This window comes from Protopterus annectens, chromosome 16.part0 (genome assembly GCF_019279795.1).
Source record: "Protopterus annectens isolate FY-2018-M chromosome 16.part0, PAN1.0, whole genome shotgun sequence".
NCBI lineage: Eukaryota > Metazoa > Chordata > Ceratodontiformes > Protopteridae > Protopterus > Protopterus annectens.
Genome location: NC_056750.1, coordinates 556,735,038 through 556,761,748, shown reverse-complemented (window position 1 = coordinate 556,761,748; position 26,711 = coordinate 556,735,038). Strand labels below are relative to the sequence as shown.

Below are 26,711 nucleotides of genomic sequence, written 5' to 3'. Positions count from 1 at the left end.
GACTGATTGAGAAAAGGATAGTTTATTGAGTACAGAGAGGAGTTGTTTGTGTGGGACCATGTCAAATGCTTTAGATAGGTCTAGGAAAGTAGCAGAGGAGAGATGGCCATTGTTTTTATGGTGAAGGATAGTGTTAGTAAAAGAGAGTAAGGCAGTGGTGGTACTATGGTTTGGTCGGAAACCATGTCGAGTATTAGAAAGGAGGTTGTTAGTAAGGAGGTAGTCTGAGATTTGAGAGTGAATGCATCTCCCTAGTATTTTGGAGAGTGGAGATAGAATCGCTATGAAGCGGTAGTTTGTTAGATCTGTGGAGGGGCCGCCTTTGTGAAGGGGAATGATGTGTGATATTTTCCATAGTGTAGGGACGTAGCATTCTGACAGAGATCGGTTAATCAAGATGGATACTGGGTAGGCTAGGGTGTCAGCTGCAATTTGTAGGAATTCACTTGGGAGGTTGTCTACTGCTAATTTTGTGGGTTTAAGTTTAGTTAAGAGTTTTCTTATGTTGGAGGTAGGAATGGGAGAAAATGAGAAGAGTGTGGGGAGATTACTGGGTGAAGGTGTGGGGTGTAGGGGAGGGGGGTTGTGTTATCTACCTAGTGATAGTATGGTTTGTGTGAAGTGTGTGTTGAATGAGGTAGCAATATTTTCTGAGGAGTGAGGAATGTTAGGTGTAGGGGTATTGATTTTACCTGGGTGGAGGATGGAGTTTATGGAGGTCCAGAATTGTTTGGGGTTGTGTTGGGAGGAGTTGAGGGCAGACTGGTAGTACTGGATTTTGTCCTCCTTTATTAGCTTTTTGACTCTATTGCGTAGTTCTAGGAATTTCTGTCTAGCTGAACAGGTTTTAGTTTTGCGCCAGTGTTCCCAGGCTTTATCTCGGTTTTTCATTTCTGACCTAGTGGTTTTCTATAGCCAAAGGGAGGGTTGGCCTTTGGTTGTGGTACGTCTTATGGGGGCATGGTTATTTAGGATGCTTAGGAATGTAGTATTGAAAACTTGAACTGTGTCATCTAGGCTGAGGTAATTTAGAAGGTGCCAGTTACATTCTTTGAGGGATGAGATGAATGTGATTGGGTTAAAGTGTAGTATTTTTATGTATCTGACGGTAGATGACCGGTTTAACTTGGTATAGGTGTTTTTTGAGTAGGAATGTTGGGGAATGATCACTGAGGCTATCTGATAGGCAGCCTGCTATATAGGACTGGGGAATCTTGCTGACTAGTATCCAATCCAGGGTAGTGTGCTTGTTTTAAGTTTTTACTTATTCTTGTTGGTGACTGGACTAGTTGGGTGAAGCCATGAAGGTTTAGACGTTGAGTTGGATGGTTGCCGCAGCAGGATTGCCAATCAGTATTGGAGTCACCTAAAATTATGGTCTCTTGAGGGAGATGGTGGGTAGACCAGCTTAGGAGGTTTTCTAGTGGAGGGATATTTCAGCCAGGTGGGAAGTAGCATTCTATTATGTTGATGGTTTTATTTTGGTTTATTTTCAGGTTGGTATATATTATTTCTTCATTGGCAATTTGGGGAGCTGATGAGTTTAGAATCTGGATGTTTAGATGCTGTTTAAATATTACAGCTATACCACCTCCTTTCTTGTTTAGTCGGTCTAGCCTTAGTATGCTGTAACCATTAGGGAGGATTTTCTCACTGGTAATTTGAGGTTTTAGCCAGGTTTCTGACAGGATGATTATATCTGGGGAGTATAAGTCTATGGGTGGCATGGAGTTCGCGGACTTTGTTGGCTATACTTCTGATATGTAGGCTTAGCAGGAGGAGGTCATTTGTTTTTCTACTGGCTGGGATTTGGGAGATATGTTTGTTAGTCTGATTATTAGAAGTGGGATTGGAGATGGAGGGGCCAGGGTTGGGGTGGACGTCTCCACTGAGGGCAAGTTTTGATATGCATGAGGTTATTAGTTTTATCAGTTTGTGAAAGAGTTTGCATTTTAGGGAAACTTTATGATTGGGTGCAGTCGGTAACAGATGTGGTGGGAGGGTTATTTTGTTAACTTGTAGGGATGCATTTAGTTTTAGTACTTTAGTTGATAGAATATGTGGGGATGCATAGGGATGGTTCTTGAGTTGGTGGGAGAGGAGCAGAGTGAGGGTGAGTCATGAGTGATGGAGGGAATAGTTGTACAGTGGAAGTGGTTGAGTGGGGGTATAATGGAGTTTTGGTAAGATGCAAGATATGCAAGGAGAGGGTATGCAAAGAGTACAAGTATGGTATACTTATTCATGTTATCAAAAGAGGAGGGGTAGTAGTGGGAAGATGGTGGATTTAGAGTCAGGAGTAGTGTTGTGGTTGGTGGTAAAAATGATGGAAGTGTTTGTTCTAATAAAGGTAGGACCACCGGGGTGGTGGGAATTGGGGGCAGGGTGGACAGCGAAGCGGGCAGAGACCTGTTAGCTGCTCTTAGGAGGGGTCATGGGTTGGAAAACAATCAGACAACAGAGAATACAGGCCTTTATATAACTTCTGTGCTATGCATTCCTAGTGGGGGAGGAGGGTAGGGACTAATTGCAGGAGGGGTCCTGTGTGAGTGATTGACAGGTCTCTCAACCAGATTCTGGAAGATGGGCAATTCAAACAAAAACAATCAACTGATTCAAACTGTAGGTAAGCGATATGGAGAGAGTACTAAGAGAATAGATGAACTTCAGTTAAGTAAATGGCAGTACAGTTCAAGGGGGGAACTAAACTAGCACAAGTTAATTATTTCTGGTGTTACTAATTCTGGGGTAGTGCAGTTTAGTTTGGAAGTGGATAGCTATTGCCATACAAAAACAGTTTAATATTGACTGGTCACAGATATAACTGGGGAAAAAAGCACAGTTGGATGTAAAAGCCATAGATAAATATTTAAAAATTTGCCTTGCTACTCAGAGAGAGATACAGAACCCAGGAGTGTGTCATCAACTAGAGTCTGAAATGGGGTCTTACAGGATTGGAGTTAGGAAAACTGGGCTAGCTTGACAGGCCTCTGCAAGTGTGCATGCTTTAAACAAAAAAAAACTCAGAATATAAAGGCATTAACATTAAATCTTTATGTTGAAAGTTAAGACATACATTGCATTTAATTTGAAGAAAAGCCGTGCTTGCAGAGAAGCCTTTGTAATATTTTCACTGGAATTGCACTTCAGCAATAGTACTTATTCAAGTTTGGAGGGTGGGGGGTGCACCTGCAGCCAAAGATGTTTAAACAGATTGCGTTTAATTTCCCTTGGAAAAAAATCACTGTTCTGACAGTTCGGTTTTGTAAGCTTTCGCTTACATGGGGTCGATGAATCACCATTCGCTAACCTAAGCATTCGGTGATCTAATATAGACCCTATATATATATATATATATATATATATATATATATATATATATACATATATATATATGGAAGCACTTTACATAATCGAATTACTCAAATCTCGAATGTCATATGGTCGAGACTATATGATCGACATTTCAGTAAATCGAATATGTAAAGTTTTAAAAAATAACACTTTCCTTACCTTAAAACATTAAGTGCACACAGAGGCAAGGCTTCTTGTACGCTCTGTGTGTACGTAATGTTTTTATCTTTTTTGCGGTGTTGACAGGAAGTGGGAAATCTCCCGTTTTGCGCTTCCGCATACAGCGCAATATGGGAGATTTCCCTTTTCCCCACTGTAGCGGAATCTCAGAGTTGGTATATTTAAGTAGGGGGGGTGAGGGGTACAGGGGGGAAGCCCCCCTGCAAAAGCGATGTTTGACTTTTTTTTTTGGATTTCATTTTAGAAATTCAAGTTTCCAAAACTCGATCTTTTGGTCTCGACCATATGAAGTTCGAGATTTTGGGAATTCGAGCTTCTAAAGTGAATCCATATATATATATATATATATATATATATATATGTATGTATGTATATATATATATATATATATATATATATATATATATATATATAAGCAAACACACCTATAACTACTACGAAAATATGTACATCTAACAGCCAGAGCAAAGAAAGTGTATTGAAAAAGGGGGGGGGGGGAGTAAAGGTTAGCAAATGTAGCCAAGTCTTCTGGCCCTTAAAAAGGGTTTGAGTGACAAAGCTTCATTCAAACCCATAGCCTTGTCAGCTTCTAACAAAACAATCCACTTTTGCTGAATCTTTTCAAGTGTGTTCCTATTACTCCCCAACCTTATGGTGCTTGGCAAGATCTCTATGGTGAAAAATACGAATCTATGAATGGTACCTTCTTCAACAATATGTTTGGCAACAGCACTTTAGGTGTCTCCAATGTTGCTGTAATATATTTATGTTCCCTAATCCTATCCCTCAATGGTCTAGTAGTCACACCAACATAGAACTTAAAATAGTGAACACATTGTTCAACAGCTAATGTTATACATTTAGCTCAATCAGCATAATGCCTAAAAATACATTCTTTATTTGTGTCAGGATGTATAAAAACATTCTTATCGGCAATTGTTTATCTTTTCGGCATTTCCCGGTTAGGGGTCGCCACAGCGGAACTCCGGTCTGCTAATGATTGGCAGTAGATTTATATGGTGCCAAGTTGCCAGCCCGACGCCCAACCTTCAGCAAAGGCACGCCCATTTACGCATGTCTTTCAAACGCCACTCGACAGTGGGGAGGACATGCAGACTCCAGACAGAAGGCACTCCAGCTGAGAATCGAATAGGATAACCTCTTGCTGTGAGGCAACAACACTACCGCTGCAACACCGCGGCTTTATACTTGCAAAAATGACAATGTTTACAACCATATTTCCTGGTCTCTTACCAGTTACCATGCCAGTTCTATAGCAAAGTCTACGTTTTAGTGATTTCAAATTTTTATAAGTAATTTTGGTTATGTCCCCACAACTTGCTCTATCCCACTATTTGCTGTTAGGACATGCAAATTCTTACGTGTAATATCCATAACTTTCTTACTGTCAGAGGTATAGGATAGACATAATCTACATTCTTTTTTACAATAACCATCCAGTCTGTTAACTGGTGGCATATTCCTTTCTGAGAAATAAGATTTACCTCTACCTTCCCTTTCCCTATGAGCTATTTGTAAATGTTCATCACATTCAGCCTCAGTATATCCTCTATCCCTAAACTCTTTCTTTAATAAGGCTACTTGCTGGAACATTGTACTATCTTTGGTGGTTAAGTCTAGAAGTACGTAGAGTCTGTTCTTTCAAGATATGTTTGAATACATATGTGAGATGCATACTAGAGCGTGACAAAAGGCTGTTCTTCCTACATTCTTTCCTATAAACCTGAGTGTGCAGAACATGCCCTTCTCTTGTTAGCTTGACATCTAAAAAATCTATCTCTAAGAGATGTAAATGTAATAAACTTCAAGTAGGAGGTACTCTCATTTAACAAAGAAACAAACTGCTCAAATAGTTCTGGGAGAACCTTTCCAAATAAAAAATATGTCATCCACAAAACAACTATAATGTAACAAATTTCTACTATAAGTAACATTACTCAACAACAAAGTATCTTCCCATTGTGCCACTATAATATTAAAGGAGTTGGCACATGGTGTGCCTATGGCCACTCCATATTGTTCATATATTTACATATCCTACATATGTATTCAAAAATATCTTGAAAGGACAGGCTCTACTTACTTCTAGACTTACCAGCAAAGATAGCACAATTGATTATATAAGTTATGGTTGGAACATACTAAAATGCATTTATTTTCCTAAAGTGTTGGGTTACTTTAAATCACTTGGTTTCCATTAATTACTACTGGAGGGGAAAAGATTGCTAGCAGTGACTTATTTAACAACGCACAAAATGTTTAGGCTTGTGATAGAATTTTATGTTTGATGAAGTGGAGTACTAAGCGAAAGCACTTATATGTTTTTACTAAATAAATCATTTGGTTTTATGCCATACGTGTCCTTTGCCTGCTTGGATTTCTTGCAATATATATATATATATATATATATATATATATATATATATATATATATATATATAAAATCGACAGGACACATGTCCATTTTCAACAGAGGCCCAGGGAGAAAAGCTCCACATGAAACAAAAGACAAACAGAAAATATCATATATCAGTATCACTAGCTCATTCGTCTAACACTTTATCAGACTTCTTGTAGCAATTATTGTAGCACACAAAAGTGCTACCAGCACTAAACATTCTACAAGGAAACAGATTCAGTACTTATTATTAATGCCCACCGCTCCAGGCATGTCTAAAGGTCAGTTCCCTGTGCTTTCTCCTATTAACCTTGTGCATCCTGAGGAAATGTAGCAACTGCCTAATTTCACCGACAACCCTCTCCTCTTACCTCCCAACACACAGACTTGCGAGAAATGCACTTATAAATCCAAATTGGAAGCCACGCACTCTCCAGCTAAGACTGAAATAGCTGGTCAAGAGGAGAAGGTCACCATGTGCACCACACCACATGGAACACATAGCCCTCCAGAACATAGACCAGCACTGCCTTCACATAAAAACACAAACCACACACCCACCTTCACGGAGGCTCTCAAAACAAGTCTACCCAAACAGCAGAGACCTCCAAGGCAGAAACGCACTCCACCACCACAACACAACACTAATCACAACACAAATAACTCTCCTAAACAGTGTGCCACTCAACCAAAGCCCCTAAGGCAAAACAGCATGCCCAACACACTAGTCATAGGTGACTCGATAGTGAGGCACACTTATGTTCCACTCACTAGGTTGAATACGGAGGAAGTAACAGTCAGCTGCCTGTCAGGTGCCAGGATCTGCCACATAATGCACGCACTCAGGTCTCACAACAACAGGTACAAATATGACTCAGTCATTGCACATATGGGTGTGAATGACCCAAGACTCACCTCCCTGGACTACACGAAAAGAAACATGGAGGAGCTCTTGGGTTATGTAGCACAGGCAGGTATGACCCTAGCCCTGAGCAGAATCCTACCATCACCCAGAATGATACCACAGTACAAGCAGAAAATGATTGATTTCAACAACTGGCTAAGTTTCTGGTGTCATTCTAAGGGGATCCAGTATCTGTCTGCCTGGGATGAAATGAATGACAAACCTTGATGCTTTACCAAAGATGACCTGCATCTGTCACCCCTGGGCTTCCGGATACTGGCCAAGGCTCTTGGCACCCCCATAGTGCCTTTTTAGGCGGTGTTCCAAAGACCAAATTACCACCATAACAGCTACAAACAAATGCAATCTGAAGGTCATGCTGCTCAATGCTAGAAGTCTAAATCACAAAATGCACTCATTCGAAGCACTCCTTAAAATGGAGGACATTGACATTTGTGCTGTAAAAGAGACCTGGTTCAAGGCAGCAGAAAGCACCCCAACATTATCAGGCTACAACTCTTCCCACACCTTTCAGCCCCAGAACTTGGACTGAAGCTCCAAAACTGGTGGTGTTTCCATATTCATAAAGGATGCGCACACCTCCAGACTGATAGCCCAACACAACGCATCAGAGATACTTCAGGTGCTGCTAACATCGAGTAAGACAGCAATTTAGGTCATAGCCTGCTATAGGTCCCCAACCATGTCCCAAGACTCACACTCCATGTTCCTAAGCACCCTAGAGAATATTAGGGTCCAACCTAACACTCTCATACTAGGCGACATCAACTACCCCTCCATTAACTGGGAAAACTACTCATGTTCCAATACACTTGCCCAACGTTTCCTGGAGTTCATTAACTCCAATGCTCTGGACCAGCTCATTCTTACCTCCAACAGAGGTAGCAACATCCTTGACCTGGTCATTACTAACTTGGGCGACCAATGCTCTTCACCAATAGTCAGCTCCTCCCTGGTTATATCTGACCAAAAACTAGTCACCTTGGAAATCCACATCCCTCCCATCCCCAGCATGAAAAACGTCTCCAAAGCTAACTTTGGGCTCCTAAAAACAGAGGTGGCTAACTTCACAGCACCCATGCAAATAGAGAATAGTTTCATGACCGCTGATTCATACACTAATGCACTGTATGAACACGTACACAAATGCTTGGATCTCGCCATACCCAACAGAACCAAGACGCTCTCCTCCAAAAAAAGTAAGCCAATCTGGTGGTCCCCTGCCATAAACAAACTCTACAACAGAAGGAGGTAACTGATGCAGAATAAGGTCAAGTCCCAAGACTGGAAAAACTCCCTTATCAGCCTCAACAAAAAGTTGAGATCCCTCATCAAATCCTCTAAAGCTAGCTATGAAAATAGAATTGCAGCAGATAGTATATATAACCACAAGGCCTTCAATAGTTATGTAAAGAATCTTCACAGCAATACCCAGATTTGCTCTGAGCTACTGCACAATGGTACCTCCTATACCGAGCCAAAAGATATTGCCAATATAACTGGCCGACAGATTCAGTGTCAACTTTACCCCCCTCCAAAGGATCAATCACAATACCAATAGATTGCCAGGCACCCAGTATTACTGCTACACAGGTTAAAACAGCATTGTCCAAGGCCAAGAATACAGCTTCTTTGGTTCCTGACAATATCCCTGGCTGTGTCCTACATGAACTACAGAGTGAACTGGCAGCTCACCTGTGTGTGCCCTGTTCAAAGTCTCACCTAAGGCTTTGTCCCTACTGAATAGTGCATTGTTGCAGTCATCCCTCTCCACACAGGAGGCGTGACTACAGACCCCTGGAACTATTGCCCCATTAGCCTGATGACTGTGATATGCAAAGCTATGGAATGTATCATCATGGAGCTAATAAACAAGGATATAGAGAATCTCCAAACTTTGGATCCCACACAGTTTGGTTTTTGTGAAGGGTAGATCATGCCTGCTCAACTTGGTCGACTTCTTTGAGTCAGTCACCAGAGCTGTGGATGAAGGCAAGATAGTTCATACAGCCTACCTTGATCTGGCAAAGGCCTTTGATATCATTCCCCACTCAGGAATCATAGAGAAACTCACTAAGCTAGGCACCAACCCCTACATCATTAGGTGGGTTGCAAATTGGCTCACAGATAGAACTCATAGTGTGAAAGTAGCTGACTCCAAGTCAGACTGCCGACTAAGTCACGAGTGAAGTCCCACAGGGTTCAGTCCTGGGTCCTCTCCTGTTTGGTATCTACTTCTCTGAAGTCCAGGCCAACACGAAGGGACTCTGGCTGACAAAGTTCACAGATGATAGCAAGTTGGGAGCTATTAACTCCCCAAGTGATGTTGACATCCTACAGAATGGCCTCACTGAGACCAATGACTAGTGTCAGAACAATGGCCTTAAGCTCAATGCCAAAAAATGTGTCGTCCCCTTTGGGGAAAACCCGGTTCCCATAAATTACAACATTGATGGTAGTCCACTGAACACAGAAGGCGTTATAAGAGATCTGGGAGCACAGGTTGATAGCAACCTCTCTTTTGATCACCACATTGCCAATGTGGTCAGAAAGTCCTTCTATGTGGCACATCTCATTACTAAGGGTTTTGCATCCAGGAAGAGAGAGGTCATTGTCTCCCTCTACTCTTCCCTCATTAGGGCAATCATCGAGTATAATGCCCCATTTGGCATGTACCTCACTAGACACCTGCAACAACTGGAGAGGCCGCAAAAGTACCTCACAAAGAGGATCCTAGGCCTTAAACACTAGTCCTATATGGACAGATTAAAAAAACTCCAACTATTCTCTGTCTCATATTGCCTACTTAGAGGTGATCTCTGCTTGACTTGCAAAGCCATGTCTGACCCAACTTTGTTAGAAATGCTAGATCTAAAGAAATACCAATCCCTCCCCCCCACACTCTCCAGAGACCTCAACCTTATTTAACACAATCAACAGAACATACTGGAGGGACAGGTTCATAACCCAGAGACTGCCCATGCTATGGAATAGACTTCCCATACATGTCAAGCAGAGCACCTCTCTGACCCTCTTCAAGAGGTATCTTGATGAGTGGATGGGAAATAGAAAATTCACCCCCCGAGATAACTCCAGTGAGTCTACTCGACACAAGCACTGGGAACTAAGGTCGGGTGGCACGATGCCAGGGTAATCCTATGCCTAGACTTGTAAAGGCCCCAGGGCCATTAGCCTAGTACACACCTATGAACCTATTTTAGAAATAGACACACTATGTATAAAGAAAATGAAAAATAAAGAAAATACAGAGTACTGCTAAACTAAGTCATATGTGTATAAAACAAAAAGAACAAGGGACAATATCATCTCAAGAAATAATGTTTAACACTTGGGTCAACAGACTGTAAAAAGGGCTCAGTTCTTGCCTTGAATGTTCATCAACTTCAAGCAAAATAATTCTGTTATTGGCTGTTTTTTTGCACTTCTAAATACATTAATGATTTCCAATACACATACAGCAACAATGCTGCATATCACTCAATAACTGTATTAAGCATTACAGGATACTAGGTGTTTTTATAACCCTCAGGAAGATAACTCTTTATAGTCTCAACTCTTTTCCTATAAACTCATCAACAGACAAAGTTGGCTCCAGGTTCATTTTCTAGCAAAGGCACAAAAGGGAGACAGTAGCTAACTGGTGAGTAGGACATGTGAAAAAAAACACATACTAATAATGTCTATAACACATGATACATGCTAACAACTCACCCATAATCCACTGCTAAAAATGAAAGATAATTTTCCTATGAAAAAATAGACTGTGAATGCCATAATCTTACAAATCCAGCCAATGTTCACAACACAGAAAAACTCCAAATGTTTCATGCACAAAGATTATGGGTTTGGATTGATGCTACAGTGTAATGAGTCAAGGGTATACCTACCAATGCAACAGATGTGAGAAAATGCCATGCACAAAGACATTTCTGCCTCAGCGGAAAGAGAAAAAAAATATATGTATGTGTATGTATATACACTGTGTGTGTGTGTGTGTGTGTGTGTATGTAGATATATATATATATATATATATATATATATATATATATATATATATATATATATATATATATATATATATATACAGTGGATATAAAAGTGTACACACCCCTGTTAAAATGCCAGGTTTCTGTGACATAAAAAATGAGACCACAATAAACCATTTCAAAACTTTCTCACCTTTAATGTGACCTATAACTGATAAACTTTCTTAGCAGATGGTTTCTGAGAGGGAGAAAGAATACTGACTACTGCAGGAGGAAACCTGGCATTTCTGGCTATGGTTAAAATTGAAGGACCCATGCAGTTAGCTTCATGGATTTCTGATCCAGAGGAGGTAGTCTACACAGATGGGACAGTAGATCTGGATACTGATCCAACATCTATGGAGAATATACTAAAAGAGGCCATAGAAGGGGAACCACGTCTGCTGGCGCCAAAAGGTAGCAATGAGGATAACCCTGGCCTTGCACTGTCTTGCTTTCTGTATGAACTTACTCATTACAAATAAAGGAGAAAAGGTGCACAGGAGACCCAGTGGCCAGCTGTGGACCAGAGTATCCCTCGGTGACTCTCCCTATGGGGAGATCAGGGTAAAGTACTTGCTGCATTTGTTGTTTAGCTAGGAGACTAATAGGACAAAACAACGTTGGTCTCAGCGACTGAAAATTGTTTGTGTCACTGCAGGGCTGAGGGATCACTCAAGACGCATTAGTACTGTCCCACTCAATTTGTCTACAAGTGCACTGGAAGTCCTCAGGATGTGCATTGGTATCAGAAAGCATTGTGAAGACATCACCCAATGCCAGATCCTCATTGCTTCCCAATAAATAGGGTAAGAATGGGTTCCTCCTTGTTTGCTGATGTACCATACAACAATCATGTCTGTTTGTATGGATATCACACCCTTGGGGGTAGGACCTGAAATGCCTACAATGCTAACAGAACTGCCTTCATCTCCAGGATATTAATATGCAGACTGGCCTCTCTTGTTTACCATGTACCTTGGATCATCTTCCCTTCAAAATGCCCCCCTCCAATGGGATGCATTTGTGGTCACTGTTGCTGCTGGAGGAAAGGACGGCTCTTGACTGGAGATGGGGAAGTTATCCACCAAGTGATGTGGATTTTGCAGACTTGTATAATCCAAATGTTTGCATGTAGAGGATGGGTGGATTGTGACTACTCTACTAATTACACTGTAATACCCTCATGAAAACTCTTGCAAGATGAGTCATAAGAATCATAGATACTTGAAGCCCAAGATATGTAGGATTAATCTAACTGGTAGTTTTGTGTGATGAAGAACATTCAGGGCTATCAGGCAAAGTGACTGGACCCTGGGCTGGGGAAGGGCTGACTACCTGTAGTTTGGTGTTTAGGTAGTATACTATGAGCTATATGGCTTATGTTGGAGTCAAATTACATTTTCGTAGGTTTACTGAAATTCCTTAGTTCAGAAGTAACTGGGAGTACATGGTCTCAGGGTTTGACCAGGATATGCTTGGTAGAAGCAGTGAGAAGCTAATAGTCTAGATATGGGAAGACCTGGATCCCCTGTAGGCACAGGTGCACCTGTACTGCTGCCATAATCTTGGTAAACACCCTGGGGGCTGTGGTAAATCCAAACAGAAGCAGAGGAATCTCCTGGTGTGCTTCGCTATTTTAATGTTATAGTAAGCATCCTGCAAATCTACAGAGCACATCCAATCATCTTGCCTTAGTAGAGGCAAAATGGACTGAAACATGACCATCCCGAATTTTGTCTGTTTTACAAATTGGTTTAAATGGCTTAGATCCAAAATAGGTCTTAGATCCCCAGTCTTCTTTGGCACTAAAAAGAATCTGGAAGAGACTCCAGATTCAAACTGGTTGTGGGGGACCGGTTGGGTGATTCTTATCTAGCAGCTTTGAATCGGGGACTTCCTTCTTTTTCTGGGATTGGAGTAAAAAGGGAATTGCATAGCCTCTGGATATTATCCTTACTACTCATTAATCTGATGCTTGAGGGTATAAGGGGAGGCTCCCACCCAAATGCCTCTAAAGTGCAGCAATGGGTCAACCATTCAAGGGCACTGAAAAGCTTTCTCAGAAAAGGAACCTCAAAAGCCCTGATTTTGCAGTCCACTTCTGCCTCTTGGTTGACAACCATTAAAATTAATTCTCCCTCTGCCAAGGGAAGGTCTGTCACCTTGGGAGTTATGGAAAGAACTCTGTCATTTGTGGAACCAGATTTTATTACCTGATCTCTGGCTCCTAGAGAATGTTCTTTGAGGGGTGGAGAAGCACACCACCACTACAGAGAGAGTCTTGCCATCTTGTTGACTCCCGGTAAGTGTATCCTTGATTTTAAGTTCAAATAAGGTAGAACCATTGTAAGTGGTATTAATGAGGGTTGACTTGAAGCCTTCCATGAAGTCACATAGTCACATCCAGGTATGTCAGCACATGGTGATACCAGTGTCTGCTTTGATGTCACATGCATTCAATATGATAAATTAAAAGATGATTCCAGGGCAAAAAGCTGGGAGACCACTGTCTTCTGAACATCCACTGGCAATACCTCTGAGAGGGACTTGGAAATCTATTTTGTCATGTCTCTTTGGAATCTTGCAAGATAGGTCTGCTTTCCATATCTGTCCATCGCCCTAGACTCTCTACTGGGGGGACGAACAGAAGAGCTTTCTTTCGATAGCTCTTTCTTGGTGGCTGCTGCTGCCACCACCATAGCATCTACAGGTGGACCCTTACTTCCAGTGCTTCGCATCAGTCATAGCAGATAAAATGATCAACTTTTTTTGGTGTGGGTTCCATAACATGAGGTTCTTCCTTTCATGCCTGTTGACCCATTATGTCAATGACAGGATCAATGGGTGGTACCACCCGAAACAAAGTTGGCCTGGAGCCAAAGGCTTGTAAGAATATTGACTCATTCAGCTAGGGGTCTTGTGATGTCCATTTCCCTCTCGATTTCATTAATTCTAGAATGTTTCCAAAGGAGATATCTTCAGAGAGGGAGTGAGGGGATCACTTTCCTTCCTCTAAGTTGGTATCTTCCATGAAAGACTCAGGTGATGAGTTTAGATGTTTTTGCTTACATGTCCACTTTCTGAGAATAGCCTCTAAGGGTTCAGTAGAATGGTCAGAATCAGAAGAAGAACTGATGAAGCAGATTTCTTCAGAGACACTTAGTGCTGACTGCCCCTGTACAACTGGATGAAGTGGAGTAGGAAGAGACTGCAGATGGGGTTTGGGTGGAACTGGGAACCAAAGTAGTGGTAGTTACTTTATCTTTCAAATGCTTCAAAAGCCAAGGCTACTAATGGTGCCAATGATTCCCTCTGATCTGAAGAGGAAATAGAAATCTTGCTGCCAATGAGCTTCTGTTCCAAAGCAGATTTCTGACCTAATCTAGAGCCAAGGCCCTGAGGGGAAAGAATGGCTCTGAGAATCTGAGTCAAATCACTCCCCAAGAGCTAGGCTCTGAAGCTTCATCTCTGAGTCTTATCCCAATCCGATGGAATTAGAGTAAAGAAAGATTGGGATACAGTCGGCATTAAAGATGCAAGGAATTTCAGCACCAACAAAGCAGGTACGGTTCCAATCGATTCTGATGAAACTGAAGCCAAAGGTTGTATCAGTGCAGACTCTTGTATGGGAGGGGGGCTATGATGGCCAGCACTTTGGCACCTTCCCAGGGGATGGTGCTGGAATAACCCCCATGATGTCTGTGTCCTCAGAAAAATTCATCATCTTGTCGACATCCATCTCTGTCAGGTTTCTAGATGATCAAGAGGATGATGTCACTGAAGAAGGTCTAGAATATCTTTTCTCCTGAAAAATGGATGAATGAAGTCTGAACTCACCTGCTCTGGTGAAAAACTTGTCCTTGTTGATGAAGATTGGGGTCGAGGGGTAGTTGATTCCGATCTTCTCAGAATTTTTGGGTTGGGACCCACAGACATTGTCAATTCCAAGGATTTCTCTTTTGAGGATTTTGAAGAAGTTTTACACCTTTGCTTTTCTTTCTCATTGTCCTGGGATTTTGATTTAGATTCAACTTTCCTTTGCTAGTAAAGGAAGAAAAAAGGTGAAAGGGTTAGCCCGAGTGGGAAGGAGCCCCTTTAGAACTAATTTGTCCCATCGTGCAGGAGGAACCCGGCACTGAAAGCCATACAAGACTGGCATTCTGTGTATAGATGAGCAGCAGTATGGCAACAGACTCACTTGTTTTTTTTTTTTTTTTACTTTCTCCAAGTCTTTTGGGTTTCTAATACCATGACAGGAATGGACCCCATTCCTAAGTCAAAGTATGATTAAAGTTCATGAGATTAGTATTGTTTCACTCTTTGATGTTAGCCAAAAGTGCTCTTCGGAGCACCTGCAATGTGCCCACTAATGACGCCTTCTGCAATTCATACGGTGTTACATGAATTGGTAACATATCTAAATACGATTGTAAATTATTTTTTATAAGATCAGTTGCTCCTACTACTACTGGAACTGTTTGGGTATCTTTCTTCCACATGGTTCTCATTTTTGCATGCAGATCCAGGTATTTTATGACTTTGTCTCTCACTGTACACAAGACACTGTAGTCACTGGGTGTGGCGATTATCAATGCTACTTTTGTCTTCTTTTCTTGGACCACTATATCCGGTTTTCTAGCATCTATCTTTCGAACTGTTGGTATTGGGTGTTCCTATGTGATATAAACTTCATAATTTTCTATGATCCTTTGTGGCTTATGTTTCCAGTGTTTTTCAACCACTTCGATACCATAATATTTGCACAATCTCCAGTGCAACAGTCTCGCCACATTATTATGCCTTTCAGTACACAGTCCCTCTGCCATTAGTGCACAGCAACCAGCAACAAGGTGTGTGACTGTTTCCAATTCAGTTTCACAAAACCTACATATATCTGTTTCTCCCACATGTTCAATGGACTTTGTAAACCAGCATGTACGTAGCCCACTATCTTGGGCTGCCAATATTAACCTTTCATTTTTTGATGTGAATTCACCTCTCCTTAACTATTCCTGTGTTCCTTCTTGATCAACATGAGGCTCTTCCAGAAGTTTTCTATACTTGCAACTATATTTATGTTTTTTCCACATGTCTTGCCTTCTCATCTGGTCCTTCACCTTATATTCTTTCTTTTGTTTTTCAGCACATTCAGTTGCTGCCTGGTTTTTGATCTACTTCTGGTATAATTAACATTCCTGCTTGACGTCGATATGCTTCTGCTAAATTAAGCAGAGATGTCATCTTAGATTTATTCTCCTCATGTTTCAAAACTTTCACTACATTTGGATCCTGTGGGGTCAGCAGATATGGGTGCAGTCTCATGATTGTAGATCTATACATGTAATCAATTTCAAGGAGGCCCATCCCTCCCTTGGAGCAGGGAATATATAATCTTGGTATACACTGATTTTTATAAATCATTTGGTAAGCATGAAGCATCTTTCTTGTTTTAATATCCAATCTATCCAACAATTTTTGGGGCCAGTCAATCACTCCAAAACTATAAGTTAGGACAGGAAGAGCAAATTGATTTATGGCTTGGATCATGTTCCTAGATGTCAATGCTGTTTTCAGGATTAATTTAAGTCTTCTAAAGTACTCCTTACTGAGCTTTATTCACATTTGTTCATGTTTTATTGTCGATCCTTCATCAATTCCCAAGTATTTATACACTCCCTCTTGCTCAAGTTCTTTTATATCACATTCTTGTCCCAAACTTATGTTTTCCTGATGCTGCAGTTTTCCTTTTTTAAAGGTTGCTTTTGCACATTTACCAAGACCAAATGACATTCCAATATCATCTGAAAAAGTTTTGACAACCTGCAGCTGTGCTTTCAGTTCCTCATCTGATGAGCTATACAGTTTTAAATCATCGACAAAGAGGAGATGAGAAGTCTTTAGACTTTGTTGTTTTCTAGAAGCCAAATTGTAGCCATGGCCTAAGCTGTAAGTAAACAACTTAATGGATTAATGGCAAGGCAGAATAGCAACAGTGATAGAGAGTCACCCTGGAATATCCCCCTTTGAATTTTTATCCCTGGGATAACAATCTGTCCTTTATCATGGCTTAATTGCAAAGTGGTCTGCCACTGTTTCATGGTTACTGTAATGAAGTCAATCCTTGTAGGGTGTATCTTATACATTTTTAAGCACTCTTTTATCCATGACTGTGGAACACTATCAAATGCTTTTTTTGTAGTCAATCCATGCCATACTTAGATTCTTCCCATTCTTACAGTTCTCCACTATAACTTTGTTTAACAACAAATGATCCTTTGTGCCATATGACTTTCTTTTATTGCCCTTTTGTTCTACTGCCATAATTGAGTTTTCTTGCACTTACAGTATGGATCCTCAGGTGATAACTTGAGTCCACACTCTGAAAACCTTTTGAAACCTGAAGCTTTAGACATCCAAAAAGCACTAAAGGAAAACTGGCACACAGGAAAAACACTCTAAATTGTAATAAATAATAAAATATTAGAAAAAAACATCTATAACAATTAAGAACAGACTATTCTGTACGGCCAAAAAACTATAGCTATAAAAGGATATTACCACTACTCTTTTTTTTTTTTTGCCAAGTACTATAAAGAAGGTTTTATAGAAAAACAGAGAGATAAAGAAAAAAACTCTCATGGCAGGAGAGGTGTTCAGCTGACAAGAAATCATGCAAAATCTGAAATGCTCAAGCGGCAAAAGAGATCAGAGTATCTTGGGTACAACCTACGCAATTATGAGTAGGGAAGGAGTCATAGCTCTGGAACCAGAACCAATAAGTTTGAGATTGGCACCAAGTTTGGATAATGTTAGATCTAACAACCAACATGTATGAATGGATGAAAATAAACAACTTTGGAGTTCTGCTGCTACTGTTATGGAAAGGTTGGTATACAAGTACATATACAGAGACATGAACTCTTTTTAATGAATAAGCCAAATATGAAATAAAAAAAAAAAAAAAGGTTTAATCAGTCAATAACCTTTGGTATAGGACAATGAAACATTTATGGACCCTGTACAGCAGCCCATGTGAGAAATCTTTTCTTTTGTAGGAAAGATCGCCTTGCATTTGATCTTTAGCTTCCTTCAATACATTTAATATTTTAATGAACATGGACAAAAATGGACACATAACAAAGCAAAATTCAAAATTCTATCATACAGGCTAACATTCAGACTTTTGAAGCTAGGATGCAATACTTTGGTTTTTCTGTGAACAGATATTTTTTAAGTCCATTTCTAAACCATGAATGGCCATATGGACAGCCCCACTTTCACTGGTGTTCCAGGCAAATACGCTCCAGGTAACATAAACATACAAGTGGGATAACAATAAAAATAACACAAGCAATATCTCATAACAATGACTGTATACGTGTTAGAAACATTTAGCAAAACTTCTGCATTTTAGTTTGTTCATAATACACAAGGTACAAAGGGGAGGGCCTTGGTGAAAATCTGCTGAAGTCCACAGAACAAAACTGTTGCCTTGACCAAAAGAGACTACTAAAATTAGACTGCCTTTATCTTATGTACAGAGACATTATGAATCAGAACAAGGGAGTGGAGACATAAATTTAGTTCCAAGTCCATGGAAAATAATCTTACTTCATCATCCACAGTTTGGTGTCTAACAGATACTTTGAGGTATGCGTATGCTTCTGGAGCCAATTTCAACAGTCTCAGTGCAGAACAACTGGTTTCAAGAAAGGTCATTCACATCAGCCTGAAGGAGAAGAAACATAGTTTACTGGATCTTGACAACTATTCAAGACAGTTTTCAAGCAGGATACTTTCAAATCAATGTGGGCAACACTTTTGTAATGTGCCACATAAATCACGAAGAAACAGCTCCTTTCAGCAGTGCAGAAAGGCAATCTGGATTAGGGAACTAGGTCTGCTACATAGCTATCAGCTTTCATCAGTTCATATTCCAGGTTTAAAGAATCAAGTTTAGCAGATGCCTCGAGAAGAAAGACAACGGACTCAAAACAGTATTGTACCAGAAGATGGCTGCACATTGAGTAACAGCTTAATTCTAGCTCTACCAGTTTGAAAAACAAAAACTCAGCAGAGAAAGCCAGTGGACTTTTATGTTTCTGGGTAAATTTCAGTAACTGTCTAGCAAGTGCACTTCCTGATGCCAGGAAAAAAGAAATACACAGGACATGAAGGAAAATCATACACTAGGAAAAGTACTGCAGTTGTTCAGCAAAAAGCAGTGCAAGCTCCAGACACGACTTACAGTAACCTAGATAAAACTGTAAGACAAATGCACACAGGCCTGGTTAAAATAAATGAAACACTGATGGAGTGTATCAACTAAAAAAAAAAAGGCTGGAAAATATTGAAGCTTTAAACAGACATTCAGATGAAGTGATAAAACTGTAAAAATCAGAGGTCAAAATAAAGAAAAGGCTCGCTGCATATGAGACTACTAATGAAGAGATGTTTAAAAAATAAAAAGAATTAGAGGACATATCACATAAGGAAAAGCTGAGATTTTCAGCTGTACCAGAAAAGCTGGAAGGAAGAGACTGCATTAATGCTATGAAAGCACAAATCAACAACTGGACTTATATTCCACAGCAGGAGTTGTTAACTGAAAGGGCACATTGTGTGTATAATCTAAACATGGCAATGAGAACACAACCTAGACCTTTAACAGTAAAGATGTAATACTATCAGCAGGAGTTAATTCTGACAAAACTGTGACAGAAGGACAAAGTAATAAAAGTTGGAGACAGCAAAGTGTTTGTGGAGAATTATTACTTACTGCATACCAGACAGAGGAGGAGCACATGTATTCCATTATTCAGGGAATGTCGAGAAGCTGGCACAAGATTTAACCTGCTAGTACATGCTAAGGAATAAAGACAAAAGTTTGTCCAACAAAAAGTGAGCTGTCAAACAGAAAGAGATTCCGGTTATTGTTCTTCTGGCAATAAAGACCAAAGAGTGACTGTGCCACTGAAACCTTTTCCAATGGTTCAATGGAAAATGCTGGAGAGAAGGAAGAAAGCACAAGAGTTGACTAGAATTGAGAATACATTGAAGATGAAGCATGAGCCAGGATTTGGGAGATGGGGATAAAAAGGAATAAAACTGATAACTTGGAAACTGACAAATTTGGGCTTATAAAACAATAATTATATTTGTGAAATATGACAGAACAAAAAAACTTGGACTTTTTTGGACTTGTGGGGGACTCTAAAGTATATGCTCCTACTTCATGTCATTAACATTGGGAAAAATACTTTGGGGGGGAGAGGAGGGAGAAAGTTAACTGCAAGTAAAAAATTTTTCATAATAGTACTATTTTTTCAGTGCATGATTATATTTGGATGTTATAAAGTAAAGTCTTCTCAGTTGTTTTTATGTGTAATGGCGATACTATTGTAAACAGGTGCTCCTTATAGGTTCATAGGATGTTACTAGGCTACTGACCCAAGGGTCTTTACAAGCTAAGCCATTACATCCCAATATAATACTAGAGGGGAGATATTGTCTATGCCAAAGGTTTTTTTTTGCAAGGACTACCCATGTCCAGGAGAGAAGCCGGGGCAATGCCCAGAAGAAATTTACAGTTTCCCATCCAGTCATCCAGGTTACACTTAAACAGAGTCATGGAGGTGCTCTGCTTGATAAGTGCTGGAAGCCTATTCCAGAGCAGTGGCAAACTCTGAAAGATGTAGCTCTCTCTCCAGCAAGTCCTGTTTATCTCTGAGGCTAGACTGAGGTCCCTGGGACGGGTGACTATAGCCTCATTTAGCTTATGAATGTGCAGCATTCCCATTAGATCTGGGCCAGAGATAGCCCTGTAAACCAGACATAAGTTGCCTCCAAGTAGTCTATATGCTGCTGAGTATAGTGACAGTGACTTCAGTCTATCCGTATAAGACATGGGCTGGAGAGACTGAATTTTCTTAGTTAGAAATCTCTGAGGTCTCCCAAGTTGCTGCAGGTGTCTGGTACAGTACATGCCAAAGGCAGCATTACATTCAATAACAAGCCTGATGAGGGCTGAGAACAGGGGAGTTATAACCTCTTTTGCTCTTGAGGCAATGCCTTTGCTAATCAGGTGAGTGATGTAGAATGCCTTTTTCACCACAGCAGACACATGGCGGTCAAAGTTGAGGTCAGAGTCAGCTTGTGTTTCCAGGTCTCTCACTACTGAATTGGTACTCGGGTTATTACTGTTTATTTTATAATCATCATGAATGTTGCTTTTATCAAAGGGAATGGTGATGCATTTTTTAGCCTTTAGTTTAAGACCATGACTTTGGCACCAATCATTGGTCTGTGAAAGCCCCTTTTGAAGTACACCGACACTGCTAGGGGATTCAATGATAGCGCCTAATTTGCAGTCATCTGCAAGCTTGGTTAGCAACAGCCCCTCCATTTTGGCCTGGACTTCTGAGAAGTATAAGCCAAACAAGGTGGGGCCAGCATGAATCCTTGTGGGACCCCACTGGTGACAGGTCTGCTGGTATAGGTAGTGTCTCCACTTTGACTGCGTGTTGTCGATCTGTGAGCCAGTTTGCAACCCACCTGACAACATAGAGGTTGATATTCAACTGGGTTAGTTTGTCAATGATGCCTGAATGTAGGATAGTGTCAAAGACCTTGGCCAAGTCAAGACAGGCTGTGTGCATGGCTTTGCCCTTGTGTGTGGCTCTGGTCATGTTCTAGAAGAAGTTGACCAGGTTTAGCAGGCATGACCTGTCCTTGACAAAACCGAACTGGGATGCATCCAGAGTTTGGAAGTCACCTATATCCTTATTTATGAGGTCTATGATGACTCTTTCCACTGCCTTATAGATGAGGCTGGTTACCTAGGTCTGTTGCCAAGCCACCCTTTTGGAGGGGGATAACAGTTGCTGTTTTCCATTTTGCGGAGACAAAGCCAGTACTCGGGCTATGGTTGAATAGAGTGCCTAATGGAGTAGCTAGCTCTTGTTTTAGAGCATTAAGAACGCAGCCCAGAATGCCATCTTGTCCCATGGAAGCCATGTTCTTGGCCTTGGAGACAGCAGTGATGACTTGCTCTTTAAAGATGCAGGGAGGAAAAGATGATGAAGACGTGGATTGTGGTATGCTTGAGAGGGATGGTGGGGGGGGGTGAAATTTTTGCCAAACCTGTCTGCTAGCAGGTTTGCAATTTCCGCAAGGTTAGTGTGTGTGATGCCATCTACAATTAGTTCAGCACACATCTGGGTCCTACCCTTTCAGGTTGCGGATGTAGCTGAAGAAAGCCTTACAGTTATCCGTGACTGTGCTTGCTAACTTGTCTCACAGTTGCTCTTTGAAGAGTTTACAAGTTGTCTTATTTGCTTGTTTAGGCCGAGGAGGGTGCTCTTCCAGTTCTGGGATCTCACTTTTGTATTTTTAAACAGCAGCTTCTTTCGCTTATTTTATAATTTATTAATGCTGGACATCCACCAGGATGGTTTGTTTTTTCTTAATGGTCTTGCTTTAATTCTACCCGGAATGGCTGTGTCTATATATTTGTGTATATGTTTATAGAGGGCATCAGTGTATACCTTAATATAGCCCTCAATGCCATCTGTGGAAATTGGAGCTTGGAAGTCAATTACACCTTCCCTTAGGAGGTTATGGTTAGCTTTGGTGAAGTTTTTTAGCCTGACTTCTCCTCTGGGGAGTTCTGCTGCTATTGCTACTTCAAAAATGACTGATTTATGGTCGGGTTTAACCAGTGCGGGCCCTACACTTGAGGCACTGCATTCATTCCTCATATTGGTGAGGACCAGGATGAGAATATTGGAGCCCCTTGTGGGGTAACATTTGGGTTAAAGTCCAGGAACTTTTGTGCGAGTGAATTTGGACTCGTATATGTTTCCCAATTAATGGAAGGATAGTTGAAGTCACCCATGACTAGGGTGTTAGGGTGTACCTTAATTGTCCCAAGTAGGTCTAAATAAGCTGTATGGACATCTGGATTCATGGAAGTGGACCTGTAACTGACGATGACCTGAAAGGGGGCGTGTCTTACCCATGGTAATTTGGACTTGGAGTACCTCCGCAGAGTTTTCTTGTCTAACCATTTTTTCTTCCTTCTCTCTTTCTCCTTGTTCGGCTTTAAGAAATGTATGCACTGCAATGTAAAAAAAAGTCTGGTTAAAAGAGCATTACAAAAGAAAAATTAATGTGCGTTTTCTCATTCTTGCATGGGGGAATGACTGGATTAAGGCCCTTAGCTTGATCCAATAACAAGTTTTAAGAGGAAGAAAGTAAATGAAAAGGAATACTGAATATTACAAGTATTTTTTTCCAGCTAATTAATGTATGCTTAATAGCAATTCTGTATCTGGCTCTTAAGTCTCCATGGAGACAATCTGATAAGGAGAAATTTGCTAGAAAAGAGAGAAATTGGCTAGATCATCTCGTTCTCTGAAAGGATTCAGGTGTTTTCACATCTGGGAGAGCTTTAAAGATAAGGCAAAACCAGACAGCACTTAGTAGAAGCACAGGCTGCACCGTGTGCCTTAGCATGGATAACCTATCTTTTAGGTTACCTCAAGTATGAGTGTGGCTGTCAGTTTGAGGCATTTGTTCCTATTAGCAGGGTAAAACTTCAACATTTGAAGATATAAATAGCTGCGTGTGTTAGTATTAAGTTAATATGATTTAAGCAGGTATTGGGGTGTTTTTTGAGAGCTTTCAATAAAATAAAATTCTTGTAAAATGTGTCATAGGCTCAAATGGATATGACAAGAAACAACTGTATACAAATTCAACCTGCTAAACAGTGTATGCATGTAACAGAAAAGCTGGAACTAGACATTTAACAAAAAAACTGTTATACATAAAAGGTGGGATTAAATTTTAAAACAATGATGCTTTCTGTAATGTCTTCAAATGTCAACAGCCTCACAGATAAATACAAAAACGAAAGAGTAGTGAACTATATTAAAACATGTAGAGTACAAGCAGCTATCCTACAGGAGACACACTTGTAAAGAACTGAACATGTGAATTTGATAAAGAAAGGTTTTCAGGATGGTTATTCAGCAGAATACATGGGACAAAGGAAAAGAGGAGTACTTGTATTAATTGTAAGAGGAGCTCCAATAGTGATAGAACAGGACAAAAAGATAATAATGGTAGAATTGTAGTACTAAGGGGCTACTGACAAGGGAGGAGGAGTACATTGGCACTTATTTATATTCCACCTAAAACTGCTATAATTAAGAAAATTCTAGGATAAATAATTAACTTTCAGCAAGGAATATTACTTCTAGGTGGGGACTGAAATTTGATTTGCTGCAGTGAAGATGCATCTGGCAGGGCTTAGAAGGGAAAGTATAACAAAGGAGGGTAGACATTTATGAAAATATTTGGCATGGAAGATGTGAATTCACTATTACGGTTTCAGAGTGAATTTACATATTCTCCAAGATACAAAAACTGGGTTAGGCTAGACAGAATTTACATTTACAGGAACATGTGCACTTAATTGAAGGTCTTGATATGCACCCAATAACTATTTCAGATCATGTAAAAATAATAACTAAAAAAACACAGAGCAATGAAATAAAAATGAGATAGTGTCACTTTCCTATCTATCTGATGAAAAGAGAGGAATTTAAGGAATGGGTACTGGAAATTATTCAGGAGGTATTAGAGAAGATAGTAATTTCTTCTGAAAATATTGACAGGGATTGGGATAACATTAAATTGGAGTTTAAAAATAGGGTGGAAAAAAGGAGACATGGTTAAGAAGTAATGAAAATTATTTAGAGGGTCTGACAAATATTAAAGAAATATTAAAGAATTGCAGAATAGGGGGAATTTCACAGAACAAGAGGAGGAGCAACTGCAGAATACTAAACAGAAATTACGGGATTACCTTGATAATATACATGACTTTAGAAAGGTTGTTGTTAAGCAACTAATTATAGACAATAACTCTAGAGCACAAAAACTTTTAGCATGACGACTCAGGCAACAGAAAGTAGGAAGGGTTTTCGCCAAGCTTAGGGAGCCTATAACAAGGATGTTAACAAGAGATCCTGTAGAGATATTATGAAATATTCCAGAAATTCTATTAAAGTCTGTATAAAGCAGATAAATGAGGAAATGCAGAAAAGGTACAAATGGAAATGCTTATCTAAGAATTAAATATGCCAAGGTTAGATGTAGATGAGGCTCAATTATTAACAGCTAGGTTAGGAGGAAATCATATAAAAATGGTGATGTATAACCAATCAACAGGAAAGGCCCCATGAACAGATGGCATTCCTGTGAAAGTCTGGAAACTAGGAGGAAATAACTGATAAAGATCTGGAAGGTTTTGTTTTAACAGTATTTTAAGATATGTACCAACATCCTGGAAGAAAGCAGTGGTAGCTGTAACATCTAAAGAGGGTAAATATCCATCAGATCCAGCTTCATACAGGCCCATTTCAATACTAAACTATGATTATAAAAGTGTTTATATCTATAATGGCTAAAAGAATGGCAAACCTGATGCCATAATTGAAAGATATGGATCAATGTGGTTTTGTGGAGGGGAGGTAAACATCTAACAACATTAATAGAACACTGATGATCTAGACGGAAGGACAATGCAAGAAAATATCACTGTTGTTGTTGTTGAGTCTTGATGCAGAGAAAGCATTTGACAAAGTAAGCTGGGACTTTATCAGCAGGGCAATGGAGCATTTGCATTCCCTGATAAAATTATAAGGCTGATTAGGAGGACATATGAGAGATTGGAGGCAAAAATTAAGGTGGTTGGGGTCCTCTCTGATTATTTCTGCTTGAGCAAAGGAACCAGACAGTTGTGTGCTCTTTCCCCTGTGTTATTTGCATTATATTTAGAGCCACTGGCAAAGAAAATAAGAGACTTAGAAATTCAAGTATATAATTGGTATGGTAGTGAAAAACAGCTGGCATTATTTGCGGTTGATATTTTATACCTGATAAAACCAAAAAAGGACATTACGGTGTTGTGGAACATTCAGAGACAGTTTCACATCTTTTTGGAATACAAAATTAATGATGATAAAACAAAGGTAATAGCTGTAAATTATGTACCCACACACAAATTGGTTCAACGATATCTCTATTTATAGGGACAAGATAAAATTAAGTATTTAGGAGTATGGATTAAAAATTATTCTGGTGTGGCAGCTAAGGATATGTGGGAAAAGACTAAACAAAAGGTAATACAAAAATTGAGAAATTGGAAGCTCTGCTATATGGATAGGAATTGTAAAATATAAGCAGTTAAAATGGTTTTAGTCCCTTTAGTCAGACATATTTTTATTAACCAGAGCAGGAGTCGTGGATAGCAACTAATAAAGAGCTTAAGGATTTTATCTGGAAGGGAAAGATAGCAAGAATCAAATGGGATAAACTGATTCTTCCAAATGAAAAAGACAGATTGGGATTACCAGATTTGAAGGGGTATTTCAGAGCTACACAGTTAAGGCTCCGATATGCAGCACAAGCAGAAACCTATAATTCAAAGTTGAAAAGGATGAAGTGGGGGAAGCTCAAGAAACAAGGAAACACTGGGATTTTGGATGCAGATCTTTAAGGAGAATAACAATAATCATACAGAATATTATATTCATAAAGTAGCAAAAAGTATTCTAAGAACTAAGCCAACACAGGAATGAAGAAAGGATATTCTGACGACAGGGATGACTGCAAGTAGGGATACAGACAATAGGCTAGAGGGAGCTAGAATTTATTGGAGAAAACTGACAAAGGAACCAATGTTTTGGGAGCAAATACCTGGAGGGGGAAATGT

The 26,711-nt window shown here is 40.0% G+C and overlaps 1 protein-coding gene across 2 annotated transcripts in view; it reads right to left on the bottom strand.

Annotated features, from left to right (window-relative positions):
• Nucleotides 1-26,711, bottom strand: part of NCS1 (neuronal calcium sensor 1) — a 1,842,585-nt gene that overhangs the window by 933,444 nt on the left and 882,430 nt on the right. The window contains exon 1 of one of the 2 annotated variants that reach the window (XM_044058473.1): nucleotides 18,539-18,651. The exons of the other annotated variant lie outside the window; for it this stretch is intronic. Coding sequence (XP_043914408.1) covers nucleotides 18,539-18,546 — 8 coding nt within the window. The 5' untranslated portion in view covers nucleotides 18,547-18,651. Of the gene's footprint in view, nucleotides 1-18,538; nucleotides 18,652-26,711 lie in introns of those variants that run through there. 2 annotated transcript variants of the gene reach the window in all.